General features: G+C 41.3%; 1 protein-coding gene across 1 annotated transcript in view; it reads left to right on the plus strand.

Annotated features, from left to right (window-relative positions):
- The first annotated feature begins 353 nt into the window (after nucleotides 1-353).
- The window catches only part of ZNF804A (zinc finger protein 804A), a 147,377-nt gene continuing 121,393 nt past the window's right edge, over nucleotides 354-26,337 (plus strand). Inside the window, exon 1 of the mRNA XM_058809899.1 lies at nucleotides 354-467. Within this exon, the coding sequence (XP_058665882.1) occupies nucleotides 357-467 (111 nt within the window). The 5' untranslated portion in view covers nucleotides 354-356. The remainder of the gene's footprint in view (nucleotides 468-26,337) is intronic.

A 26,337-nucleotide genomic window follows, 5' to 3' on the forward strand; every position in this document is an offset into this window, starting at 1 on the left:
CCGTCCCCCTTTACCTGCCGGCGGCCCGTCCGCGGCGGGGGCAGCGGGGCGTGGGGCGGTGGGTGGCGGTGGAGGCGGCGTGTGACAGATGTCCTCCTCTGACAGCGCTCGGTACCAGCCCAGTGGCTCCCTGCCATTGGCTCAGTGCAGCCGACCGGCAAGGCTGCTCGCTATAATAGCACTATGCCTGCCAGCGGCGGCGGCAGCTCGCTCGGCTCCGCCGCGGCCGCCCCGCCGCGCATCCTCCTCACCCTCCTCATCCTCCTCACCCTCCTCCCGCGGCCGCGCCGCGCCTGAGGGGCCGCAGCCCCCGCCCAGCCCCGCCGAGCCCGGCCCGAGGAGGCGGCCCCGGCCCCATGGAGTGCTACTACATTGTCATCAGCTCCGCGCACCTCAGCAACGGGCACTTTCGCAACATCAAGGGAGTTTTCCGCGGCCCCCTCAGCAAGAACGGCAACAAAACTCTGGTAATGGCTTCTCCCCTTGCCTTCCCCTTCCTCCTTCTCCTCCTTGGCCGCGGCGGGGACGCGGTGCCCTGGGAGCAGGGGCTGCCGTGTCCCCGCAGAGCTGCGGGCGGCCCGGGGACCCTCATGGGCGGGGAGCCGCAGGGCCGGGGCTCCGCAGCCCGGGGAGAGGCGGTGCTGCCGCGGGGGCGCCCCGGTGCTGTGCCCCGGTGCTGTCCCCGGTGCGGGCACAGCCGCGGGTCCCGCCCGGGGAATTGCGGGGAGGCGGCCGAAACTTGTCCGCCGGCTCGTCCGAGCCCTTGGGGTAGGGAGGTGCGTTTGAGCAGAGCCTGAGAAACGATGCGCGTTTCGGTTTGTTGGCCGCCAAGTTCTCTTTGAAAGCAGAACTCGCGGTTTGACAGGGCTCGGTGGGTTTGGGTAATTTGGTGTGGCGGATGGTCCGGGAAGCCTGCACGGGCTGTTGGGGCTGTTTCTGAATTGATGCTCCGTACTCGGGTATCTGTGCATCTGTTGGGCTTGCTGTGGTTTTGCTGACTTGCTGGAACTCGCCTCGTGCTGCTCCTGAACTTTAATGGAAGAGTGACGGTGCAGTAGCCTTGGCAATGCATTTGCTCTCCTGCCTGCTCAGATAAAAGGGATGTGGGATAGCGGCAGGCTGGGTGAGCTGCATGGCAGAACATCTCAATCACGGCACAACACAGTGTGTGGACAGATGTCTGGAGAGGAGGATGGAGCCGAACGAGGGGCTTAGCCACGTTGTTTATCTCTCTCTGCCATCACTGCCTCATTCTGAAATCCTCTTTGGAGGAGATGGAGCAGAACTTACTCACCACATTCTTGTTCCCTCGAATGCACGACCTATATTGATGGGGAATTTACTGAAGTACTTAACATTTGCTAGAGTTGGCAAGCTTGCAATTTCTTCCTAAATAAAGAGATTAAAGCAAGTCTGAGCCAAGTCATAAAAATAGTAACTACTACGAGAGAATCTGAGGCAGATTTTTGGACTGTTTCAAATGTGAAGTTCCTGCTTTCACGTTGTAAATCCTTACAATATTATTTGCTGTGGATTCTGCATATTTTTCTGTCAGGGATCGCGTTCTTGGAATTTTAAACAAGTATTTGTAGTATCCATGAGATGGCAATATGTGTGCAATATTTCACTGTTACAGTTGCAAACCCAAGACCTACTGCAGAAATATTTGGTATATTTCAAATAATGGCATGATACATCACCTTCTTCCTACTAAACAATTTCAGTAAAGATGCATTTGGCAGGACTGAGAATACTCTGATGTAACTTTTGGACTGTGCATTATCTAGCAGTTCATAATGGATTCTGCTTCAACAGCATTTTTTAAAAAAATATTTTTATTCCCTTGGCAACATAAAAGAAAAAGGCAACCTTGTATTCTCAATATTCCTGATTAATTTATTTACTGATAAAATTATTTGTGACCAAAATATTTTAGGAAAGACTGGTGATAACTTCAAAGTCAAGTAAAAAATAACTATGTGGGCTTTGAAGGGCTCATACTCTGAAAAAAAACGTACTCTGGGAAGAAATTTTAACTCAACCCTGCTGTTCATTGAGACAGATGTGAGGGGACACAAGGCAGAGCTGGCTGTGGGACTGCCACGAGAGCCCTTAGTGTGGGCACTGAGCACTGGCAAAGTTTTTGCTGGGTTGAAAAGGAAGAGTTCTTGATGTGGGCTCTGTGGAGCTGTGCAAAATGAAATCCTTCCTTATGAAATAAACGGTGTAGATGCAGGCATGAAGGCTTGTGTTTCTGTTTGGGCTATTTTTTAATTTATAGGAGGTAACGATGCCATGAAGTCGTGATACTAGCTCAGAATGGACAGTTCTGTGGTGCTGAAGTACCTTTACATCCATTTCAATGGGAAAAATCAGATGTTTCAGAGGGTTGGTCACTTTCACCGTAAACAAGCTTTTCAGACTTGGAAGAATGAAAATATTTGTTAGCGTAAGCTAGACTAAGTCTTGAGAAATTCCAGTAAGAACACAGCCCTTTAGTGTGCTCATGCTGTCTTCCACCACAGAACAAGACTAGGAGAAACAGCAATCTGTGAAGCTAAAAATCAGAATTTTTGAAGCTGCTCTGAGACATATCTTCCTATTTGCTGTAAAGCATTCATTGTCTCTTCATCTGAGCTCCAAGCTTTCAAAAATCACTGCTTCCCCATGAACCAAGGAGAACCTGAAAGCAGCCTCCCTTTGTAGAGCACAGGTTTGCTTCTGTGCAAAACTTACCCTTGTTAAGTTTTGGTTCTCCTTCAGAGAGTTCTGCCACCACGCTCTGTTCAGAAATAAAGGTGAGCGTATGTTTCAGTGGAATTTCACATCAAGTAGAAAAGTGCTGGGTCTAGTCAGATGTCAGATGATGTTGTGGTTTTGAGATGATTTTTTGTGCTGTATCTTCAAACTGGAGCTGGTCAGGTTTCAGGGGAGAAAGGTCCTTGGACCTTATCACTGCTGTCCTATTCTAGAGTGACCTGATATTGCCCTAAAGCTCTTTTTTTCTTTTTATTTTTGGCTCTGCTCTCCAGGAGAGGTCACTGAGAGATTTTTCTTTTCCCCTGAGTGTTTGTCTCTGTGGGCGATCCTTACGTGTTTGTCCTCTGCCTGTGTGCTGTCTCACTCAAAATTAGTAGTTTCAAACTCTCTGAAGATTTGGTTCAAAACTCCCAGAATACAGCAGGAACAAAGAGCTGGTAGGGAGCATGAAACACAAAGCTTTGGCCTTCCATAAAGGCTGCTCAGTGGAGAGCATCAGAGAGTTACTTTTTGGTAGAAAAGATGGAGTGACAGTGTTTCTACTGCCTTGGTCTTTCTCTATCTGTCTTTAATGCCTAGTGAGTGTGGGCTTTGAGATGGGGTTATTTGGGAGGGGGAGAGAAGTACAAGAAGGGTAAAAATACAAAGTAGGAGGAGGAGGATGGGGAAAGCCACACTTCTATTCCTCAAGAGAAGGCATTGGGAAAACATGAGCTCAGAAAGTGGTGAAAGTCATAAAAGGGAACAAAGGAATGGGTGGATTTAGCAAACTTCGAAAACAAGTTACTGTAAAAGCTTTTAATATTAAATAAAATAATAAAAGTTGCTTGTGAATGAACCTTTAGTCAGGTGAGGGTGGGAAAGGAAGGAATGTGTGTCTACATGCAGTTTGGGTATCTGAGGTCTTTGCCCAATGCATGTGGTCCCCCTGGCCCACAGGGGTATGGATCCCTTACCCCATTGTAATCTGCTATTTCTTGTCAGGAAAATAAATCTGACTAAGGAATTGATGGGAAATGGGCCCCTGTGGAAGAATAGCCTCCAAACTCTTATTAAAAAGTAACTTCAGAAAATGAAGTACGGTTAAAATAAATTGGTGGTGTTTGTGCTGTCAAATAAGAATTTATCCTCTCCCTGTGCAGTTTGTATTGCCTGAAATATCCTTGAAACATGCAGAGTCTCCTAACAATAGCTCATCTGCCACTGGAGTACTCCATGGCAGCTCTTTGGAAGGTTTTGCTGTTGTTGCTGAGTACTGTCACCACCAGCCATGTGGTCCTTGTGTGGCAGATGGTTTCTGAGCTAGAAACTCAAGACTTACCATGTGGGTCAGTGCTATGCAATGATGTTTCAAATTTCTAGTGATCTTTCTATATTTTCATGCTTTTTGGTGTTTTAATCAATGAATATTGGCCTGATTGCTTGGCCATTTAATGTCAGGGTTTGATATTATGGCTGTGAAGTTTTCCCAAAGATATTCTTTTTGGCTGTAGCAGTTTAGAAAAATTTTTGCTGCAAACTCTTTGTTTTGCCTATAGTCCTGAACTTTTAATGCACTTACTGTGTTATTTTTTTTGGCCTTTTGTTATTGCTGCCAAATTACAGTAGTCTGTCTTTGTAATTCATCTTCCTTGCTGTGGCTGCTGTCTTGCAGTTTATAATCTCAAAAAATATCGCAACTTGTATGAAAAAAAAAAACAACAACACTTTCTGGAGAGAGAAATCAGTTGTTTGGAGTTGGAACCACAGGTGATTTTTTAAAATCCTTTAAATGTCTTTCAGGATGTAAACCCTAAACTAGGATAAAGTATTTATCCTGGTTAATATATAAAATTTTTGGTTGGTCAGCAAGAGAAGTGACTCTTTGGCTTTCTGAGTAGCTGGTATGTGGCTGGTGACTGAGTATCTGCTGTTTCACCTTAAGGTATTGCACTGGTGTAAAGGGCTCTGTTTCCTTGAGATTTACGGTGTGGAAGTGTGGGGATACTTCACATATTTTAATTGGACAAATAGATTTTCTCTGGTGGTGATCAGAGTGAGTGAGGTGCTGTCACTTGGCTGAGGTGGTCAGGGAAAAGCTTAGACCTCTGTGTGGTGTAAATTGCTACTGTAATTCCAGTTTCAAGTGTCTTGTTATAACAGATGGAAAGCAGATAAGATTAGAAGGTCCTGATAAGGAGTTGGTTAAAGGACCAAATACACCAAACTATTTTTGTGATTAGCAGTGACCTCTATATATGTAGGTACATACTTTGGTTAAAAGTGTGACCACAGGGCACTCCAGGTGTAGAATGGAAACAGTGGTCCCCAGGTCCAAGTTAGTTAAACTGTTATCTATAACTATCACAAGTTATTTAAAACTGGAATCAAACTCTGAACTCCATGTCCTAATAATGTAATTAATTTGTTTATAACTCCTTTTAGAAGTCCTAGGGCATGCCTCTATTTTTGTGAAAACTCCATGGAGTTCAAACACTGTCACACTTGTGCCCTCTGAAAGTGCCATCTGTTGCTCAGGCTGCCTGTTGTCTTCAGCTCTTTTACACTTTGTAGAATATTTCTGTATTCCCACACCTCCTAAAGTAAATAGGTTGTGGCAGACATAAAAATGTATTATATGAGAATTTCTATTACAAATACCATTCCCTACTACAGGAAGAAAGTATTAAACTAAAATATTTCCTGATGAATTACAACAGCAGCTGTAATTCTGCATGATCAGTGTAAATGTCCATTGGTTTCAAGCTATCTAGAACACATATAAAATAAACAATGGTTACCATAGGTTTATTTTAAATACTGGCAAAATGACATCCTGCAGTTCTGTTTGCCATATTGTACATTACCAGTAGCAGGAGGGTAATTTTTCAATGCTATCTTACACATGCAGAATTTAATAGAACTATTTCAATACATTGTTTTTCATCGTTAATGTTGCAGAATTTGTAGGGTTGAGTTGCTAGGCCAGAGTTGTATTAGTTAAGGGAGAAAAATCACCTGTTACTTCCTTCAGTGGTTATGTTCCCTCTGGATCTGCTAATGTCTTTTTTGACCTAAGTTTGAAAGTTGAAAACATTCACATCTTTTCTGTGAAGGAAGCTGAACAGCCCTAACTCATTAAAATATTAAAGTGGCAAAATAAATTTGGCCTCATTTAATTTTAATAATTAATAAACATTACTTAGATTGTGATTGAAAACCAACCACTCAGAAGGCAACAGAATAATCTGGTAAAGTTTAGGAACAATAAAATCATAACTGTATCCTACATCTAAAGTCCATTTGTTTGATCTCAGGTTACTTCGTTTACTTGTGTGAAGCTGTCTCTAACAGTTCTGGCTCAAAACATTATCAGCAGGCATGTTTTGGTGAGTTTACAGGAAACTTTCATCATTTAAGTGCATTTCCAGAGCAATTCAGAGAGGTCTCCAGCCTCGTGCAGCGAGCTACAGCACTCCTGTGTCCATCCCACTCTGCGTGACTCCATCATCTGGTCCAAAAAATAGCAGGAGCTGGAGTCCAGCATGCAGCAGATTTAAATTGGGGCAGCTTCTGCTTCAGAGCTATTACCGAGCAGGCTTTTGTACTGTAAAAGCTTATTAAATGCATGGTAAGCTTCAAACACGTCGGTGTTCTGTTGAATGTAATTAGACTATTACCATGGCTAAATTAGTACACTTGTTTAGTTTTTTTTCAGATCCAGGCCTTAAAGAATAAGTCTGAGGAGAGCCTTTGCCTTGAATATTTTCTGATGCAAATATCCATAGCAATCTCCAAGCTCTGAGATACACAACGTTAATTTTAACACGTTGCTCGCACTTGGAAAATGGTGTTGCTGACATGTTGTTTACCATGCTGCTAACTGGAAAACAGCAAGCTGGCTCCTGTGTTTTCCAAACCACAGATTTTTTTTTTTTGAACTCCTTAATCAGACTTTTCCAAGGTGCAGATTGCAGTCCTAAAATTCTTGGCTTTCCTGTGGGCTCTGCGAAAATGCAGGTTTCCTGACCTTTGTATCAGCAGGGATTCACAGTTTAAAAAAAGGAATAAACTGAGTTATGGATCTGGAGGACACTGAGTGGTGAGTGGCCTCTGAGCTGAGCACAGTGGGGTTTTATGTAGGACCTGACTAAGTAGCTGCAAGATCTCTGATGCCCCTAACTGGTGGCAGTTGCAATATTTCCTTTTCTGTATGGCGTTCAGGCATGTCAGCAGGAACAATTATTGTCTGCAAAAATCAAAGCCATTGAATAGATGCATCTTAAAATGTAGGTAGGGATGAGCTTGAAGAATCCCACAAAATCAATACAGAATATTTTCTGTGATTTAATATCTTAATGCAGTTAATAATTATTTATAAGGGTGATTCTTTAATGCTGCCTGGTGATAGTGGAAAGTGAGTTGATTTCTTTTTTATTTGCTCACTTGTGATTCAGTTGTAAACATGGGAGAAGAGGGAGTGAGCCTTCCTATTTTGGCCAGTCCCTTAAAACCAAATACTCATCAGACCCTTCTATTTTTCCACACATTTTTGGAATGAGAACAAATGCTTTTCCCCCAGCATTCTTGAGAGACTGTTATATGATGAGCTGTGACTTACTGTTGTTTAAAAAACCCCAAAGTAAACAAAACAACATTTACTCACAAGGAGGCACAATATTTGTCATGTTTAACCTTGTTTGTTCAAGGGAGATAAGGAACTGTCTGAAGGCATCAGGAACCAGAAGATTTTTAACTCATAGTGTAATTAATTTATTTTGTTAAAATATGTTTACAGTTCCTTTCCTCTGAGGACTGGCCAAGGCAGGGGTACAGATGGGGCAGAGGGGTTTTTTATTTTTCTCCCTTGGCAGAAAATGTTTGTTCTGAACACTGAGTTATGTGTGAGCATGAATTTCTGTGGGAACTATATTTTTTTTTAATTTTAATTAATTCAGAGAATAAATTTCCAAATATTTTTCATATGGCATTTTAAATGGGTGGTAGTTATACAGACAGTGGTGTAAGAAAGGAAATGCAGATTCTTTCTTCACAGCTGTAAGAGCAAATCCAGAAATAATGCCTGGAGATCCATCTCCATGTCTCCCACCTGGCACTGCTGCCCTGATTGCATGTGATAAAGAACAGGTTGTGTTAAAATTCTGCAAGTAGCTTGGAGAATGTTGAGAATTGGTTTGAGGAACTGAGAGATTTTGTTGTTTGTTTATGTTTAGATGCTCATCAGCATTCCTGGTTTGTACCAATGACTTAGGACTCGTCAGGCTTTGTGTCTGACTGTGGTGATTTGCATTTTTGAAATGATTTTTTTATGTGTGTGAAAATGATATTTTTAGAGAGGCTTCTTTCCCCAAATAGCAAGTGATCAGGCTACCTCCTCTGGGACCCAGCTGAACTCAAATATTCATGTTGCAAGATTTCTCACAGCCAGCACAGAGCTTGATTGCCTACGTTGGCCAAGGCTTGGTCAGATTTTCTTTCAAACTTAGCACTGCACAATATCTGTTAGAATTTGCCTCTTTGCCTTATGGAAATGAGTTTCTGGGCTTAGGAAAGGAGCTTCCTTTCCATCTAACTGATAGCATACTTCCACAATGGATGTAAATCAATGTAGGAGTCCCTGCCCATGGCAGTAGGGCTGAAACTAAATGATCTTTGGGTCCATTCCAGCCCACACTGTTCCACATTCTGTGATCTGACACTTGTGAGACTATAACTGGGGCTGGGGCAGTATTTTCTATGTGCAAGTGTCCATGAAGTTTGTAAATTTTTTTTATAACTACATCTTGATTTACGTGGCAGAACACAATTGTTTAAATAGGTGCAATTTCTAAGTATTTCATTTCTGCTGCAGCTGTTTTTGACAGGAAACCACAATATCCGTTACAGAATATCAGCTACCTCTTCATCAAATGGGTTTTGATAAAATGTCTGGAGTAAAAACTTGGGGCACACTTGGGTCTGTAAAGGATTAGGATGCATAGGGGTTCTGCCCAAGCAGTCCATGAGACAACCTGAGCCTAAATTTATATATAATGCCTTTTTTTTTAACTAGTCATTATTGAAATGTATAATTATTTAGTGAAGTTTGCCTAAAGTTATGTAATTGCATAGGCTCTTTTGTCTTCCCTTTTGGAATCAGTTGGCTTTATCATGAGAGAGTATGACAGAGACAAACATGTCCTAAAACTTTGCCAGCCACTAAAGCTGCCTGCCCCAGTTGTAGTTCTGAGCCTGTTTATAGAAGTTGAACCCTCATCTGGGTTGGTGTCTAAATTTTTAATAAAAGGGCAAAGTTAAGAAGTGGTCTAAATGTCTTTATACCAGAATTCTTGTGCTTCTTATAAACTTGAAGCAGAGTACACTGTGGGTGTAGTCTCCATTTTTGTGGTTTTTGGTTTTTTTTTAAGTGTTCTATTTTTATAAAGTACTCATTATTGTAAAAAAAAAGTTTTTAGGTTTGCTTAAAAGTGAGACTCTGGAAACTTAATTTAATTGCATAAAGAACATTATGCTCTTCTACATGAGTAGTAAACAACTGTTTCTACAAATAGAGCAAGGTTTTTAGTAGCCTTTTTTAAAGCAAAATACCTTTTATGCTGCTAGTTTACAAAACATTCTTAAAATATAGTTAATGCTTCAGGACACTCTGAGGGTGGCAGTGGAATGTACTGCTGAATAAATGGGTTTTCTGGCTTCTTTCCATTGATATTTCTAATAGCAATGCTAATTTTTTTCTGATAGTTTTATGGAAATATTTCATGAGGGAGAAAAATCAAGATAATATTTGCTTGTCCTTCTGCTGTGCAAATGGGCCGGTAAATCATCTGACACCTGTTTGTTTGGCAAATAAGTGAATTTGCATGAACTAGCAGGTGGAATTAAGGATCAGAAAGAGATGAAAGCAGTTTTAAAGGAATACTTCCAAAGGTTTGTGGAGTTGTAGCCTTTTGTATTACTAATGCTGAGCAGAGAGAAAAGATTCCCACCAGCAGGATGTCAGAAATGTTTGAGGTTTTCTTTATGAAACACCTCGGAGTGCTCGTGGGTATGGAAGTGTCATGGCAATGTAATTAGAAAAGTCCAGCAAAACCTGGTGGCTGCACCACCAACTCCCTGTGGTGGCCGAGTGTGCCCAGAGTGGAGCTGCTTTATAAGGAATGGAGAATTAAAGATGGAAAAGTGCAGCTTCCCAGGGAAAGGAAACTGCAGCGAGCTGTGTGAAGGAAACCAAAACTGCCAAGGTATTTATTTAACAGAGAGAAGATGCAGAGTCACCAAGTGGTAACACGTCATTGGTGAATAATGTCATGATGGAAATGGAGAAAACCAGGACAAAGGTTTGCCTGTCCTTGTCACAGCAGTGGCACTGTCAGTTTGGTTTGTTCAGGTTCTTGTTCTGGGAAAGGCTTGGAGAATTTTTGGTCAGTCAGGCTTGTCTTGGAGGTGTGTGATAAGAGGCAACAAGCTCAAGTTAAGAGATGGAAAATCCTGATCAGATATAAGGGAACGAAGTAAAATTGAGGGTGGTCAAGCACTGAAGGAGAGGCTGTGGCATGTCCATCCTTGGAGGTGCCCAAAACTCGACTGAGCAGCATTAATTCAATTGTGTGTGCTTTTAAGCCAAGTGCAGGACTAAATATCCCTCTGTCCTCATTCAAGGTTGCAATTTCACATTTGATCTGTAGAAGAGTAGCTTTTAATGGAATCCCCTGTGGTGAGGTTCTTTGGGGAGCGAGGCACGTCCCTGCTGTGCCCTGGTCCCAACCTTCTGGGACTCCTGGGTGCTCCTGGCTCCCCTCATCCCAGCTGGCTGGAGCACTGACATCCTCTGGGGAGCCCCTGATCCGTCAGGGGTCTGAGACACAGGGCTTGTTTCAGCTCTGAGGAACAAATAAATCAAATGCAACTATTAAATCTGCTTAGGATTCCTTTGCAGGGATTCCCAGGCTGAGTCATGCCATTCGCAGTCAGTGACCCAACTTGTAATTAAGGGAGATGATAGACTCGGAACTTTTCCAAAACTAAATTCATGTTTAGCTCTCACTCTCCACAAATCGTGTGCACTATCAGCAGGATTTTATTGATTGCACTTTTTCATATTGAAAATTACTGGAGTATGTAGCCTTAATTTTGGGAAGGCTTTTAAAAGGTAGTCAGGAACACAACTGACAGAGAAATTGAATTGTTGTCATTGGAACAGCTTTATGCAGAGGCAAGGAAAACTGAAGCCAAGCATTGGATGCTGCAGTCCTTCATTATAGATTGTTGCAAACAGGGGAAAAATGAGAAACAAACTATCAACCTTATCTTGTTCAGCCCACAGAGCTCTTGCACTGTGGCATGGGCAGTGTGCACTTCCAGTTTGGGTATTTGCAGGAAATTTCTCAGATATTTTGCATCTTTTCACACAGTGGGTGTGGTGTGCTTACAGTTTTGATGTAAGTATATATTTATATACTTATACATGTACTTTATATACTTATATATATTTATATACTTGTATATAAATTGTAAAATATATTATAAAGTATAATATATATAAAGTATATATATAAAAGATATACTTATTTATATAAATATATAGGAATATATGATTATATATCTATATTAAGTCTATATTTACATACTTAGCTTACATTAAATATTTATATTTCAGCATGTATTTTTATACTAGCATACATATACAATATTATTAATATTTATTCTGTATATTCAAGCCCATTATTTAACACAGTGGTGTGGCATCATGCTCATTTCCTGTAGCCCTTGATTGTCCTAAGGAAATGTGATCCTGAAGGAAGGAAGTGCCAGGGTTCTTTTTGAGTGGCTGAAACTCTATTTTCTGTGAGAGGGGCCTTGTTGACTCCAAGGGTCTCCACTCAGCTGACTGGAGCTGAGCAGAGAAGTTCCCATAGAGAAAAACCTTGGAGAAGCTCCCATGGAGCAAATCAGTTGCATGTGGGGATTGTGGATGTTCTCCCTCCTCCCCATCAGAGGTAGCAGAAATTTGGAGCTGTCTTTGAAGTGCCCTGGTCACTGCAGGCCAGGTAGGTTGTGGCTAATGCTGTGCTGTAGCTACAAGATAAACGTTGGATTTATTTTCAAACCAGTTAGTGGAGTAACTAGGGCCATGCATAATCACCTTCTTAAAAAAAAAAAAAAAAAACAAAAACAAAACCTGTCAGAAGTTTTATGCATAGTAAATGTGAAAGCTACAATATGGAATGAATTATCAAATGGCTCAAGTTCAGTGTCTGAAAGCTACAGGAGGGTGTGCAGAGGAAATTGCATTTGTATTTTACACCTGACAAATTGAATTACAGCAACAAATCTGTATCATTACAATTCAGAGACCAGGATTTCTTCTTGGAGCTGGGTAATTAGAAGCAGAACTATACTTGAAGGTTCAAATTGGATTCTTAGAAAGAGTCCTTTACATGAATTTGACCTATACAGAAATCAGTGTTTTCATCTCTTCTATTTTAAGAATTTTGAATCATAATGTAAAGTGACTCATCCATTATTTCCTCATCTCTTCATCAGCAAGACGCACAAGAAATTATTCCTTTGATTGTTTCTCTGCAAATGGGAAATCTTTACAGTTTCTTGTCTTTTCAGCAGGCATTCATAAATCCGATTAACATTAATGAGTCTCACATGTGTGCGTCGAGAGAGAAGCAAATGGACCTTTTGTCTCTCTGAGTGTGTGTTTAACTGCAGAAAATGAAATGAAGGAAAAGCTTTTGGTTAATAACGGGTTACCAAGTCAGGAGCTCCTGCCTCATTTTGCAGTAGCTAACACATTCCCCTGGTTCTCTCTCCCCTGTCAAGGGTCCTTGTAGGAGCTGTAAATGCAGGATGAGCAGTGCTGTTGGTGAGGTGGAGAGAGCTATTATTACCTCCAGTTCTAAGATTAATTACTAATAGGTCATGTTTTCAACGGAGTGGCAGGATTGCAGTGGGGTTAATGCGACTTTGCTTCTGTCTCATGACACAACTCCATGGGAACAGAGGTAGAAAAAGTAAAAAATATTAATAGCTCAGTGACCTATAAAGAAGAAATACTTAGTGCCCTTCTTTAGAGGTTCTGTTGTCTCTCTGAAGAGCAGGATTGATGCTGCAAGAAGTTAGTGACATTTTGTGTTATTCAGCAACATTTCTTGTTTACTTACAGGCACTCTTAGAGCAGCTACGACTTTCCCAATGACACAGGAGGTCTTGATCAAGCTCAGTGCTGTTAGCAAGTGAATGGGGTCTTAGTAAATTAAATACTGCCTCTAGGAAAGCATCTGCTCCTGTTGCTGCCAAAACAGTCTGAGCACAGGGTATTTTGCTTAATTTAATTTGTTGCAAATTAGCACCAACATTCGATTACTGATTTGGGTATTGGGGTTGGGAAAGAGGACTCCAGTCGAGGAGACGTTTCCTTGGATTTGGCAGTGCTGAAGTTTGGGGTGGGGTGGGTGGTTCACAGCAGTGCCACAGCCCACCAGAAGTCCCACCAGGGTCCTCCCACAGTCTCCCCCACCCAAACCTGCTGTGTGTCCCCAGAAGACAGTCACAGCTGACATGTGGAAAGGCTCCGAACAGCTCAGCGTGGTATAAATACACTGAAACCATATGGTCTATCAGAATCATAATATCACTTCAGAGGTTTAGAAATAGTGTGTTTATTAGCTGTAATCACTTCAGAATTTTCATTGAAGTGAATAGCTGTAAGTACTCAATATAGCTGTATTTCCATACAAACCTTTCTGTGGTGTGGTTTGGAATAGAAGGCACCATCATGCACCCAAAAAAAGAGTAGAAGGCTCTTTGGGTATCCCCTGTGTCTGACAGCCATCCAGTGGATCATGATTTTGCTTTGACAGAGCTATAGACTGTGGCTGGCTCCATGTAAGATGATCTAATGTGTACATTTATATTAGATGTTCTATGCTTTAAAATAACTGTTGCTGCACTTTTCTGCCATTAAGTATTTCCTGAAACTATTACTATTTTGCAACTGTGCTTCTTTTGTGTTATTTGGAAGGAAGCCCATTTTGTCCTGACTAATTGCTGTCTCCTCGATGGCTACATCCTTCAGATATTTGTAAGCTGGAAGAATCCTCATTACTTGCTCCTTTTCCAAGCTTGGCATGCTCAGCTGTTTTCCTTTCTTTCATTTATCAGTTCCTCTGGTTTTGATGATGGCGTGGCTTTTGTTTGAACTCGCTCCAGCACTTCAACACAAATCTATCAAAATGCCTCCCAGCAGTCTGTTTAAAAGGTGAAATGAGAAGAATTCCAGGGGTGTTGCTAGTGCTTCCTCGATGTGTAGGTACCTGGTGGGGGGTGGATTGTGCAGTCTGCCTTTATTGTGGCATGTGCTTGTGCTATACATAGTCTCACCAGCATCACCGGGACCACTCACTTCACTCTATTCTTATCATTTCCCTGTCCCTCCTCCACTCCCCAGATTCCTTGTCACAAATGCTGTGTTGGGCTGTGGGTTGAGTTTTTAGTTTCCTGGAGTCTCTGCTTGTGCTGTGACTTCTCTGTTGCCTTTGATGCATCCATTAGAATTTTCAGCTTCTCAAGAAGGTGCTTTGATAAATTCTGGGTTAAAACACTTGTAAGATAGGCTTGTTTGTATTTTGTAAGAATAATGTGATCCTTGTCAGGACCTGACAGATTTATTTCCTTCTGCACTATTAATTGCTCTAAGTTGTGTATGTGTGTGGCTATATTTGTTCTTTCTCTTGTGACAGAAGAGAATTAAACATGAATTACTTCTAGACAGAGACATAAGTTTTATTTCTGACCTCTTTGTCTTTTAATCTTGTCTTCTTTTCCTCTGATGTGTTTTTTTTGTCTGTCTGTGGAAAATCTCCCTGGCTTGGTGAGCATTTTGTGCTGTCCTGCCTGGTGCAAACCTCACCTTGGTGTTTCCATTCATTTTGTAGCACAGCTCTTTGACCTCCCAGTCAGCTTTAGCTGACTTTCCTCATGTGATTTTTTGTTGGGGATGATCTGAATCCACTGAAGGTTTCATTTTTTGGGGAAAAAAAAACTCACTCAAATTTGCTACTTTCATGGCAAACATTTGGGAAATAGATGCATTTTGTTGGACTTAGATTTCACTGTTGATTCTCATGCAGTTGTACAGTTTAATTTTCTCAATTTTCCACCCTGACCAGGTTGTCATTCTCATCACTTACCTACTGCAGCCATCATTTCTTCATAGACTGAATTTTTCAAATGACAGACAGAAATTGAATGATCCTGAGCTTCACAGCAGACAAATTCTAGTCACCCTAAATGCATTTTTACTTAAGAAAAAATACAAGGGCAGTGAAGACGTGCGGTTATTTAATCTGTAGAAGCATCTTGCTTTTGCAACATCCATTTCCCAGGAATGCTGTACACTGTGAGGCTGCAGAAATACACATTATTGTCAACTTCCTCATAACAGGATTAGCTCTTACATCTGCCTGTCCTCTTTCACCCTTCCTGGCTGCAGGGGGGCACAGGACATAACTGGCTGTGATTTTGTGTTGCTCTGCTTTGGGGTGACCCTTCTGTTTCCTTCTAGTTTTTTCCCCAAAAAATGAAACCTTCAGTGGATTCAGATCATTCCCAAAAAATCAGATAAGGAAAGTCAGCTAAAGCTGCCTGGGAGGTCAAAGAGCTGTGCTAAAAAATGAATGGGAGCACCAAGGTGAGGTTTGCACCAGGCAGGACAGCACAAAATGCTTTCACCCTGGGTGGAGTGCCAAGCCTGGCCATGAAAGGAAGGAAAGGAAACATCATAAAACATTAAAATGCAGTGCTGATGAGCTGTTATGCATACCTGAACACTTTAAAAAATGGAATAAAATCCTGGGCCTAGTGGGTGAGCGTTTTTAGGACAGAGCTCTATATTTGAGAAATACTTGGAAGAAAATAAACAGATCTAGTGATTACTTTCCTTGAAGTCACTGAACACTTGTTTTAAGGGGGGGAAAAAAAATTAAACTTTAGTCTTTTATGTTTCTTGCTGCTTTATTTCCATTTGCAACTGTGCTTCCTTTGTGTTATTTTAAATCAAGCCCATTTTGTCCTAATTGCTTTCTCCCATTTTTGTTCCATTTCTTTTACATCCATGATTGGGAGGGCTGGGGGCTGCCTATTACTGTGTTATTTGTAATGGAGAATATGATTTTTTAAATGCAGCTCTGTTATGGACCCTGTACTTCTTTATGTCTCTCTGTCCTGGGCTTCTGCTCTGCATTGCTTTTCTTTTTCATGTACCTTTTCCCATATTTTTGCTTTCTGCCCATTCCTCCCTTATGCTTGCCTTTTTTAATTTTAATTTTTATTTTTTGAGCTTTATGGTGTTTCATATCCCAGATCTTTCCAAGCTATTTTTCAAAACTGGGTGCCATTTTAGAAGTAGATGAACTGCCTTTGCTCAGTCTGAAAATGAGAATTCCAGCTCTGAGATTTTGTTTTGACATTTATGGTTTTTTGTCAGGAGTAAAGAAGTGTTTTTGATTATGTTGTAAGAATAAGGTCTCTAATACAGTCTTAATTGCTTTGCTTGTTACTTTTTTAGACCTGCTACAGGTTTAATGATACCATTGCAGCTGGCATTTAGCTGATTGGAAAAACATGACAATTTTTGTATTTATGTGTTGCAAATGAGAGAATGGTTTGTGCTGTTCTTATTTTGCTGCTTGTGATATTCTCCATTTGTTCTTATATTCAAGTAGGGTGTGATAGAATGATAGTGAAAATATGTTTTCTAGAATTTTCTTGCAATAATTTTTCTTTTTTTTTTTTTTTCTGGACAAGGAGATAATGGCGAAATTGAAGTCTGTTGTTTCAAACTGTTCTTCCTCATGATGGTGAACACTTGACCAGATTTGAATTCACTTTCAGGTCTGTAAGATAAAGATCTGAGCTTTTGTTCTTAACACAGAGACACAAAGAAATGATGAAAAAGTGATTTTGAAGAAATGAGAGGGGGTGAGGAAGCAAAGCAGGACTTGGCTGGTAACAGAGAGTATGGATTTCCTAATTTTCATTGCCAGGAATGTTGAGGTGAATCCAGTGGCTGGTAGCTGGAAAGAGAGCAGGTTCCATGCTGGAAAGAAAGATGGACTTTTTAGGGAAGTCTGTGACCCTCTGGCCATTTCTTGAACAGATCCCAAGGACCTGTGGCAGGATGTGGCTTTAATGAAATTGGGAACTGCTCCTTGTGTTGTACTTGTGAGCTACAAAAAGTCCAAAAATGAAGGAGTTGCTTCAAAGTGCATGCTGAAAATTTAAAATGGATTAAACTTCGCATTTGCTGGAAGGCACAGAGGAAAAACAAGATTGTGAAACTTTGGACCCTTCCTGTCAGAGCTCATTAAAGCTTTCTTGATCGGTGTCCCTTTGCTTGCTGCAGCTTGTCTCCCTCAAGGACAGGATGTCCAGATGGCAGCAACCATGCAGTACTCTGATAAACATTTTATGTGTGGTAATTGTGTACCTGTAATTCTGCAATTCTGTGCGTGTGCACACGCTGAGGTGCTGTGCTGTGCCTGTGCATGGAGAATGGTCAGCTCTGAGCAGTCTGGCACCCTGTGCACTCCATTCATCATGCTGATGCTGGAGTGTGTAGGAAAGCTAAATGGCTGGAAAGCAGCTGCCTTGTTCAAAAAAGCCACTTAGTGAGACATTTACTAAGGAAGTAACATCTTGGAAAATATTTAGTGCCACTTGAAAAAGCAACTTTATGAAATATTTAGGAAACAGCTTCTTTGAGGGGGAAATCTAGCAGGTTTTTTTGTGCAGTAATGTTCCCATCTTTTAATGTTGCAATCGCTCAGCTGATAGGAAGAACATCTCTTCATTATTTAATACTTAGAGTCACTTACCACCTATAAATACAGTTGGTACTGGAATATATAAATTGTTTAAAAGTGTCAGATATTAGAAGAGAACTGGCTTCCTTACACTGTATTAAGTAGACTAATTGTTGAGTGTGTCCCAATTGCTGCACAGGCAGGGATCACAGGATGGGCCTTTCTAGCCCTCGAACACAGCACTCCTGACTCTCTTCATGCAACCTAAAAGTGGGTTTTTTGGAAAGATTCATGCTTATGTAGTGCACATTTTGCCTGCTTAAGCTGCATTAAATGCCAATTTCACTATTATATTTATTCTTTTTAAATGAATACAGTGGCTTTTCTCTTTCCTTTAATGTTGCCTGCCTGTAAATTTAATTAATCCCCTCATAAATGCATACCTGCACTCCATCCTCTAACATCTAAGCTTTTGTTGTTAGTCTTGCAAACACTTCTTTAGCATCAGACTTAAGTGTGATATTTTCAGACCAAGACATGTACCAGCCATTCCCATCTCATCCTTCCTAAAGCCAAGTGTCTGTTTCACTCATTTTCAGTGTTTGTAACCACACATTACAAGTTGTCAGTAAGTGACAGCTTTTAAAATACGCTCCTGTCTTGCTTTTCCAGTAATAAAATGCACTATAAATGAGATTTCTTGTATGGGCTGCTCCAGCTGGGCAGTGGTGAGTGAGTCACATCCTTATCTGGATGCTAGTATTTAATAGATATTTGTGTATATATATATATATCTGCCTTTCAATGCTTCAGGTGTATTTGAGCCAAAAAGAGCCCAAAGTTTGCTCCAGGCTGCCCAAAGTTTGCTCCATTGCCTCCAGCTCCGGGCAGGCACAAGAACAGCTCATGGGTGGAACTTTCTGAGCTGTGGGAGCTGCCCTGATGGGGCTTAAATGGTGTAGATTTATTTTTGCCACTGCCTGCATTGATAATTTATTGCAGAGAGAGGCTGCAGTTTGGAAGTGAATGACCTTTCCCCCATGTGTTGGTGTGATTTGTGTGGCAGTGCCACCACAGGGGAACTGGATGGAATTAAACTCCTCCCTGTGATTGTATCCCAGTGTAAATTCAGCCACCAGCAAAGATCCAGACCAATGGCTGCCCTTTGGATGGCTTTGGAACATGTGTGTTTGGTCTAGGAAATTGGAATGAATCTAATTTGCAGTCAAGTCTCTGATCTGCTCATGGTACATGTTTATTTACAAGAGTTGCATCAAGCTAGAGATTCATAATCTTGTGCAATTTCTTTATCATGTAGATGTGGCCATATGTCTGCATGCAATGTAGGCTGAGCTATTTCCAGAATCAGGATTTCACTCTGTAAGATGAAAGTGCAATTAGATATTATGCTTATAATAGTTAAACTGTTTCCTTTGCAGTGTATCAGGTGATAAAGCAAGACACAGTTAAAACATATCACATTTTTTATGTGCTTGCATGCAAACATTCTTTTGCACAGATGCACACGAAGCACACAGAATTTCTTCCCTGTGCTGTTGGCAGTGTTTTGACAAGTAAGGAGGCACAAGAGGAGCAGGACTGTAAAGCAAAGAGCAGCAAACCCCTGGTGTGTGTGCAATGATGGGCCTGGGGGCTTTCCTTCCTGCTGGCTCTGATCTGCCCCAGGGGGCTGAGGGGCCAGCAGCAGGTGTGATGTGCTGGGCAAGTCCTGCAGAGCATCTTCCAGTGCCACTGGAGTGCTCCAGGACCTCTGCATGCTGTGGGGAATGAGAGCAGCTGGGATGGAAAATAAAGCACTAATGCAGACACATCTGCTGGTGTGCTGGCTGCTGCCAAACAGCCTTCACTGGATTCAAGATTTTTCTTTCAGGTGAGAGATGAAAGTGTGGGCACAGGTGATGATATGAAAGCCTGTAATGTCTTTATTAATTTATATTTGCAGTTGGGCTTGCTTTTTCTCCACTAGAATATTCATGTGTCCTTTGAAATTAATTGGTCTGCTCGTCATTAAAACCAGTGGGGATCTCATTTAAGTAAACACCCAAGAATTAAGCTTGCATGAAAAGTTCAAGTTATTCCAAGCATTTGAGAACAGAATCAGTGCAGTGTCTGCCTGTCTTTTTTTCCCCTTGGATTGTCTCTTTCTGGCTTCATTTAGGGGTAATTGCATAGACAGAAAGAACTACACCTTCACCATCCATCCCTGCAGTCTCCAGATCCTCCCTTAGTGATTGCATCTTTAAGTAGTTTATCCTTTCCACTTCACTTTATTGAACTGGGTTCACAAAACAAACCTTGTGATTTTTCACACTGCATATGTTTAATTCCTAATCTCTTTCCATTTAGGATTGTACAAACCAGGTCAGAAAAACAAGGGCCCAATCTTTAGAAATGTTATTTTAGGATAGTTAAGCCCTTAATGCTGTTCCATCTGACACCAGGCAGAATTCATTGTGGAAGTTCAGCAATTAAGTCGAATCACACGCTGTGCTCCAGGGCTGGCAGAGGAGCTTGGCACCAGCAATGCCCTCTTGCATTTCCTTAGCAGCTGTTCCCACACCACTGAGTCAAAATAACTTTGTGCCTCCATCCAGCCTTCGCTAATCACCTCCCTGGGACCCAGGCATGGGGAAAAAATGGAATTAGTGTAAGGATTTAAAAGTGAATAAATAAATCCAAGGTGCCTCTGCTCTGTCTGTGGACAGGAGCTCTGGTGGACACTGTGGGATGTCTGAAGGGTCTGACTGCTCTCTCTGTGTCCTGTGCAGATGGAATAGGGATTTCTCCTGGCTGCAGAGCTCCTGGTGTGGCCAGGGCAGTGAGTGTTACTGCTCCTGATCTATGTTCTTGTTTCAGAGTCTCCTCCTGGCCGTGGCAAGTCGAGCAGCAAAGGTTGCTGCTCATACTTCACCCAAGTTTGTAAAGGCATTTTGTCGACTTTAAAGCTCAGGCTCCTTCCTCTTGATGTTGACTGTTTGTGTGAGACTTTTTTCCCTGATTATGTAAAATCTGTGCAAATGTTTGCTTTAGATGATGAAATGTGTACAACATGAACTTCTGGGACATTACTGCTCGCTGTTGCTGTAGCAAAATGCTGAGATACGTATAAAAGGCTGCAGTAATTGTTAGAATATTGATGATTTCATGCATTAAGAGACTGATATTTTCTTCCTTAATTTCACAAATATATCTGTAGACTCCTGACTTTTTCAGAGAAAACCAGTAAATGGGCAAGCATGGTTTGTGTATAAAAGTACTTTACACTGACAGCATTTTCCTGTTGAATGAAGCACAAGTTACTTGTGCATATTTTGAATTACAAGGTTGCATGGTTGGTAGGGAGGCATTTTGCTGTTGTTGCTGATGTATAACCTGGGCTGGCAGCTCCCCTTAACAACTGGACATAACAGCCCTGAATGGGGTGGCTGTTACCTGCCTGTGCCGGCTCCTTCTGTTCAGCTGGCTTTTTGCCCACCTTAGAAATTACTCAATAAAAATTGAGTCAAATATATGAGCCTGGAGTGATCTTTGTAAAATCCCTCCCCAAGCACCTTCCTTGTTTTACCTGCAACATTTCCTGTTGTTCATTGGATCACTAATGTTTTCTGTGAAGTTAAAGTTGGGGGGAAAAAAAGGACTGGCTTTTCTCAGTTAAAAAGAAGAGGATCAACCCGATTTTCTAATAGATGTGTAAGGTGAAAGAATAATACACAATTTCTGATATGAACTTGAAGTTTAATAGTGGCATAGCTAGAAACAGTCATTTATGAACTAATAATGTTGATGGAGGGGGGGAAATGTTGAGTTATGACAATGAGCAAGACCTGAAATTACAGCTCCAGTGACATTCTTTAAAAGAAAAACCAAACCAAATCCAAACAAGACTTAATTTCTTTTGGCTTTAGTAAATATTGTGTAGGTTGTAAATGTACACTTCTAGGGAAAAGTTGTCTGTAATAGTGTATTTTTCAGAATATTTTGGTAAAAGTGTGACTATTTGCTGCCACTCCTTATAGGTGCTCTGATAACCTGGGGTTTGGTGGCTTTTGTTGTTGTTTGGTTGCATTTTTTTTTTGTTTGTGCTTTTTGTTTCACTGGGGTTTTATTTTCCCTCATTTTCTGTTTCTAGCTGTAGATTTTCATGGAGAAAGACTTGTGCCTGGGCTCAGTTTCTCCAGGTGCACCTGAGGAAGGTGGTTTGGCTCTGGCTCAAAGCGAGCATAAGGGCAGGAGCAGTTCAGCACAGCTGGGTGCAGGGGAGGGGAGCCAAAGCCTGGAAATAGCCCTTGGCCATGTCCTGGCAGGCAGGAGCTCAATCTGATGACTCCCCGGCAGGGTGGGAGGGTGCTGCAGCCTCTTTGTTGTATGACATTGCAGAAACCTTGAGCTGATCTCATTTTCTTTGCCAAAAAGTGGTTTATTAAAAGCACTTTTGTGTTGCAGCTCCTCGCGATTCCAATAGAAAATTCCTGTAATTGAAATGAAGCTGCTTTGGTCTGTATCCTGAATACATCTGTTTGAAAAAAAATCTGGGGGGAGAGGGAAGAAGTGTTAGAGGAGATAATTAGAGAAAAACTAATTAAATGCATCGCTTTGTATTTTTATGATCTCACTTTGGAAAAAAATGTATATTTAATACTTTTCACGACTGCCCTCTTCTCTCCTGCTCTCCTCTATTTCGTTTCAAAGATGCAAGTGTTTTATGAGAGAAGATTCTAAAATATATTTTCAATGCTTTGAGATAATTCTAAATATTCATCTTTTTTACCAGTTGACTGGACTCTAATCTTCTTGAATGCAAATTCTGATTAGGGCATTCAGATATATGAAAGGCCCAAGATGCATTTAAGCAACAGACTCTGTCTGAATTATTTTTCTCTCAGTCTCTTAAAAAATTCCAGTATCTGCTAACTACTTGGAATGTCTTTGAGAGATCAGAAATTCCCAATACCTGATGAGCATTCCTGGATGTATCTCTGATGCTTGAGGTTTAAGCAGCCAAATGCTTGGCAGAGGAGACAGATCCCTCTTCCCTGTGTCCAGACTTAATACTTGTATATTTTGTTCTCATGGAAAGCCAACAGAGTACACATGCAGGCAGTTCAGCGTGGAAAGCAAAAATGGGGAGAAACTTGCCACTTTCCATGATGATTTAAAAGCTGCAAAGCTGTGATAAAGTCATTATTACTGCTCTTCGCATGTGATGTTTGTTGGCAGGGAAAATGTTCTTGTTCCCCACGGGCTGCTCCCAAACTCCTGACACACCTTCAGCCCAGTTATCTGCAGTGCCATGGGAACACAAATCTCAGTTTTGAGGGGTAAGAAAATAAAAAGGAATAATAGTAAAGAACTGAAACAATGCTCCCACCCCACCCCCCAAAACCCCAAACAACCCAACCCCCCAAATTCCACGGGATTTTTAGATAGGAAACACAATGAGAAATACAAGAGCTCCTCAGCTCCTTTATTTTTGTCTTGTTGGGCTGGAGAAGTGGAGAATTTGCCCTTTTCCCTGAGAGTGTATTCTCATCTCAGAGTGAGCCCTGCTCTGCCCTGCTGTGGGGAGTCTCTTTTGCTTTGACCTGTTCTGCTCTTTTCAGGTTGCTCACAAGGCCTTGGGTTTTTGCTTCGTTTTGGTTTTCCTTCTTTTTAATTTAATCATGCTTTTAATTCAAAATCTACCCATGGAGTTTAAGGCATATAGTATTTATATATGGTAGTTTAAAATTACAGCACCTTCTTTTTTTCCCTCCCTGCAGATCCCTCAGTAATTACAAGAAGGATAGATTATTTTATCTACAGCTTTTCCAGGCACAGTAATTTAGTCAAGAAGGTCACCTCTTTGCTCCTATTCAAAAATCTGGTTTTGCAACTTTTAACATTGTGTATTCCTGTGGGTATTAGCCTAATAAGAGAAATATAGGGAAAACTGAAATTATTTTGTGGAGGTCTGATAAGGATGGAAGAGTTTAATTGTTAACTGTTGTTAAGATAATAACTATTTTACATTAATATACCTTACTGACAATTTACAAATAAATCAGCCTGGAAGTAAGGTAATCATATAAGGCTGCATAGCAGGTTTAAAGTAAATATTCCTGGAAATGTACAGTGTGAGCAGAGTCCCACTCATCCCTGACACAGAACTTTGAAAGAGATGCTGGTGTTTCATATTCCTGTCTTTTATTACTAAATAATGAACACATAGACACAGTGTGCCTCATGTCAAGAGTTTTTTTGTGGGCTGTAGAGAATCACTGACAATTCTGGCTGGCTTGCACACAAAGACTTTTTATCTGGCTTTTTATTTTTTTTATGTCTGTCTGAATGCAGTTTCTTTGGGGAACAGGTGGGATGAATTCTGGGCTGGATGACAGACATTTTCAGCTCAGAAGACAGGTATTAGTCAACTTTGGGCAAATAAAGCAGGAACAGAATTTTGCTGTTGGGTGGAGGATGGCACGGCTCTCTCTCTCTAGTTTGTGCAGACTTCCTTTGAGTTCCCTGCCAAGCTCAGAAACATGTTTGGATGCAGCACAGATCTCACTCTTCACTGGAATGTGAAAGGATAGCTCTGGGCAGTGGAGTTGGTATCCAATCACACACAGCCTGTCTGTGTCAGCCTCAAACTACAGCTGCTGTTTTCTGTCCTGCCAGGAGCACAAATCCAGCGTAAAATCCCTTTCACCTCTGCCTTCAGGTCTGAGGCAGCCCAGGCTGCAGCTCCAGCAGGGGTTTGGTGGCATGCAGGTTTGGCATCCATGAACATGAATGGAGGCATCTTGGGCATCATCCACCTTGGATGAGTGGGATCTGCAGTGTCATCCTTGGTTTAAGAGTAAGGGAATAAAGTAGAGGGCTGATTCCTGAGAAGCAGAGAAGAAAGGCTGGACATACAAGCTTTGTTCTTAAAAGGCTCTCATGAATCATAGCTCACCTCCATCTATGCTGTGGCCAGCTATCCACTGTGATGAAATCACAAATATGTGGGGAGTTTTTGGGAGCTGGGAAAGGATTTTTGTGTTAGAGATCCATGATTACATGATTTATGTTTGTATCTTATATGCCTTCAATTTTAACAACTTTTGGAGGCTATATCAGGCTTAAGAAGGCTTTGAGTACTGTCAAACTGTTGGATTAGAGGTAAATGAGATGGGAAATAATCAGTATGAGATGCTGAGGTGGGTTAGAATGGATTTTGGGGTTTGGCTGCGTTAGCTGCCATCAGCAAGTTGGGGAATGAGAAGAAAATATACAACCATTTGTGTATTTTTTCAATCATACTGTTATTGTTGCACTGGAATGGAAAAGGGCCAATGTGTTCTTTAGGGCTGTTGTAAAGGGGAATTAAAAATACTACAGCAGGTATTTTTACAAAGATTGTGGAGATGCCAGGGAAGAGCTGCCTGTGACCTGGCTGAGGATTGAGTGAGTTACAGCACCTCAGGGGAGACAGAGAGTAAAGGTTTGTCCAGAGAGACACTTTCCCAGGAGAGGGAACTGCACCTGGGAACAGCCCTGACAGCTCAGCTGGCTGATACCAGGGCAGCCTAATGGGCTCATGCTTTCATTCCCAAGGAATTTTAAGTCCACTGTATTCAATTTTTAGTTCCTATCAGTGCCATAATTTGAAGCAGCCTAAACTGATTATTTTATAGAATAGATTCACATATTTGATGTAGACTATTACTTTAAAGTTTAATGCGTCTGATTTAGTCTTTCACAGTATAAACCAACATTTAAAAAAGGACACAGCTCAAGGAGAAGCTAGTCAGCCATGGCTCAAGTGTCTGTTCTTACAGCTATTCAATACTGCTTCATCCCTCTGACTGATGAAGGCATTTTGGACTTTGCCTTAGACCTATGTTCTCTTTTCCTCTCCAGTGTTTATTTGCTCCTCCAAGCTTTCCACTTTTAAATTTTAAAAATTTAAAAATTACTTAAAATTTTTTTCTTTTGTTGTGTAAGTCAGCTTTTCCCAAATCCTGGATTTGTGGTGATGGGCACACATGTAAAGCTGACTGTGTATCGGTCTTGACAAACCAAAAGGGAAAAATTTGGTGTTTTGGTTTTTACTGAATGGTTTAACTGTGAAATAAAAGTTATGTACGTTTGGGTAGTTCTTTTTCTTTTCCAGTTTGGGGGAAATCCGACATGGCACAATATTCAGTTACCACACCCTATTGCTTGCCATACTGATAATGTAGAGACTAAAAGGAAAACCCCAAAGAATGAAGGAATATGAGAAAAGTATGAAGCAGGATCATTTTATTTTTCCCTGCAATTTTAGGTCTGTTAAAACATCCACCACACCGGGGCAGCAGTCAGCAAGCGTAGGTTGTCTGAGCTCCTGCTCCTGCCTCCGCTGGTGTGCAATGTTTGGCATTCTGGAGGAGACCAGCGATTGATTTTGGTCGCCTGTGTGGTTTCTTTTGAGGCACGCTCATCTTCTGATCTAGCAGGATTACCTAGCAGTTGCTAACTGCTCGGGTTGGTGTGTATGGAGGGGAGAAAAGATAAAGAAATGTGTTACCAGCTGATGGTCCTGTCAGCATCTCTGTCTGCAGTGTTCTCATCCAGGTTGTGAGAGGCATTTTGTGGATATGCACGTGGCAAATCAGCCATGTCTGCTTATCTGCCAATGGGAAATCTATGCTTTAAGTTCTCCTATTTCCTTCTTCTTTGGATTGCTGGCGTTCAAAAGGTGATTCTCTCACTGTAACCTGTGGTTAGAAGGGGGTTT

The sequence above is a fragment of the Ammospiza caudacuta genome, chromosome 8 (assembly GCF_027887145.1).
Source record: "Ammospiza caudacuta isolate bAmmCau1 chromosome 8, bAmmCau1.pri, whole genome shotgun sequence".
Lineage (NCBI taxonomy): Eukaryota > Metazoa > Chordata > Aves > Passeriformes > Passerellidae > Ammospiza > Ammospiza caudacuta.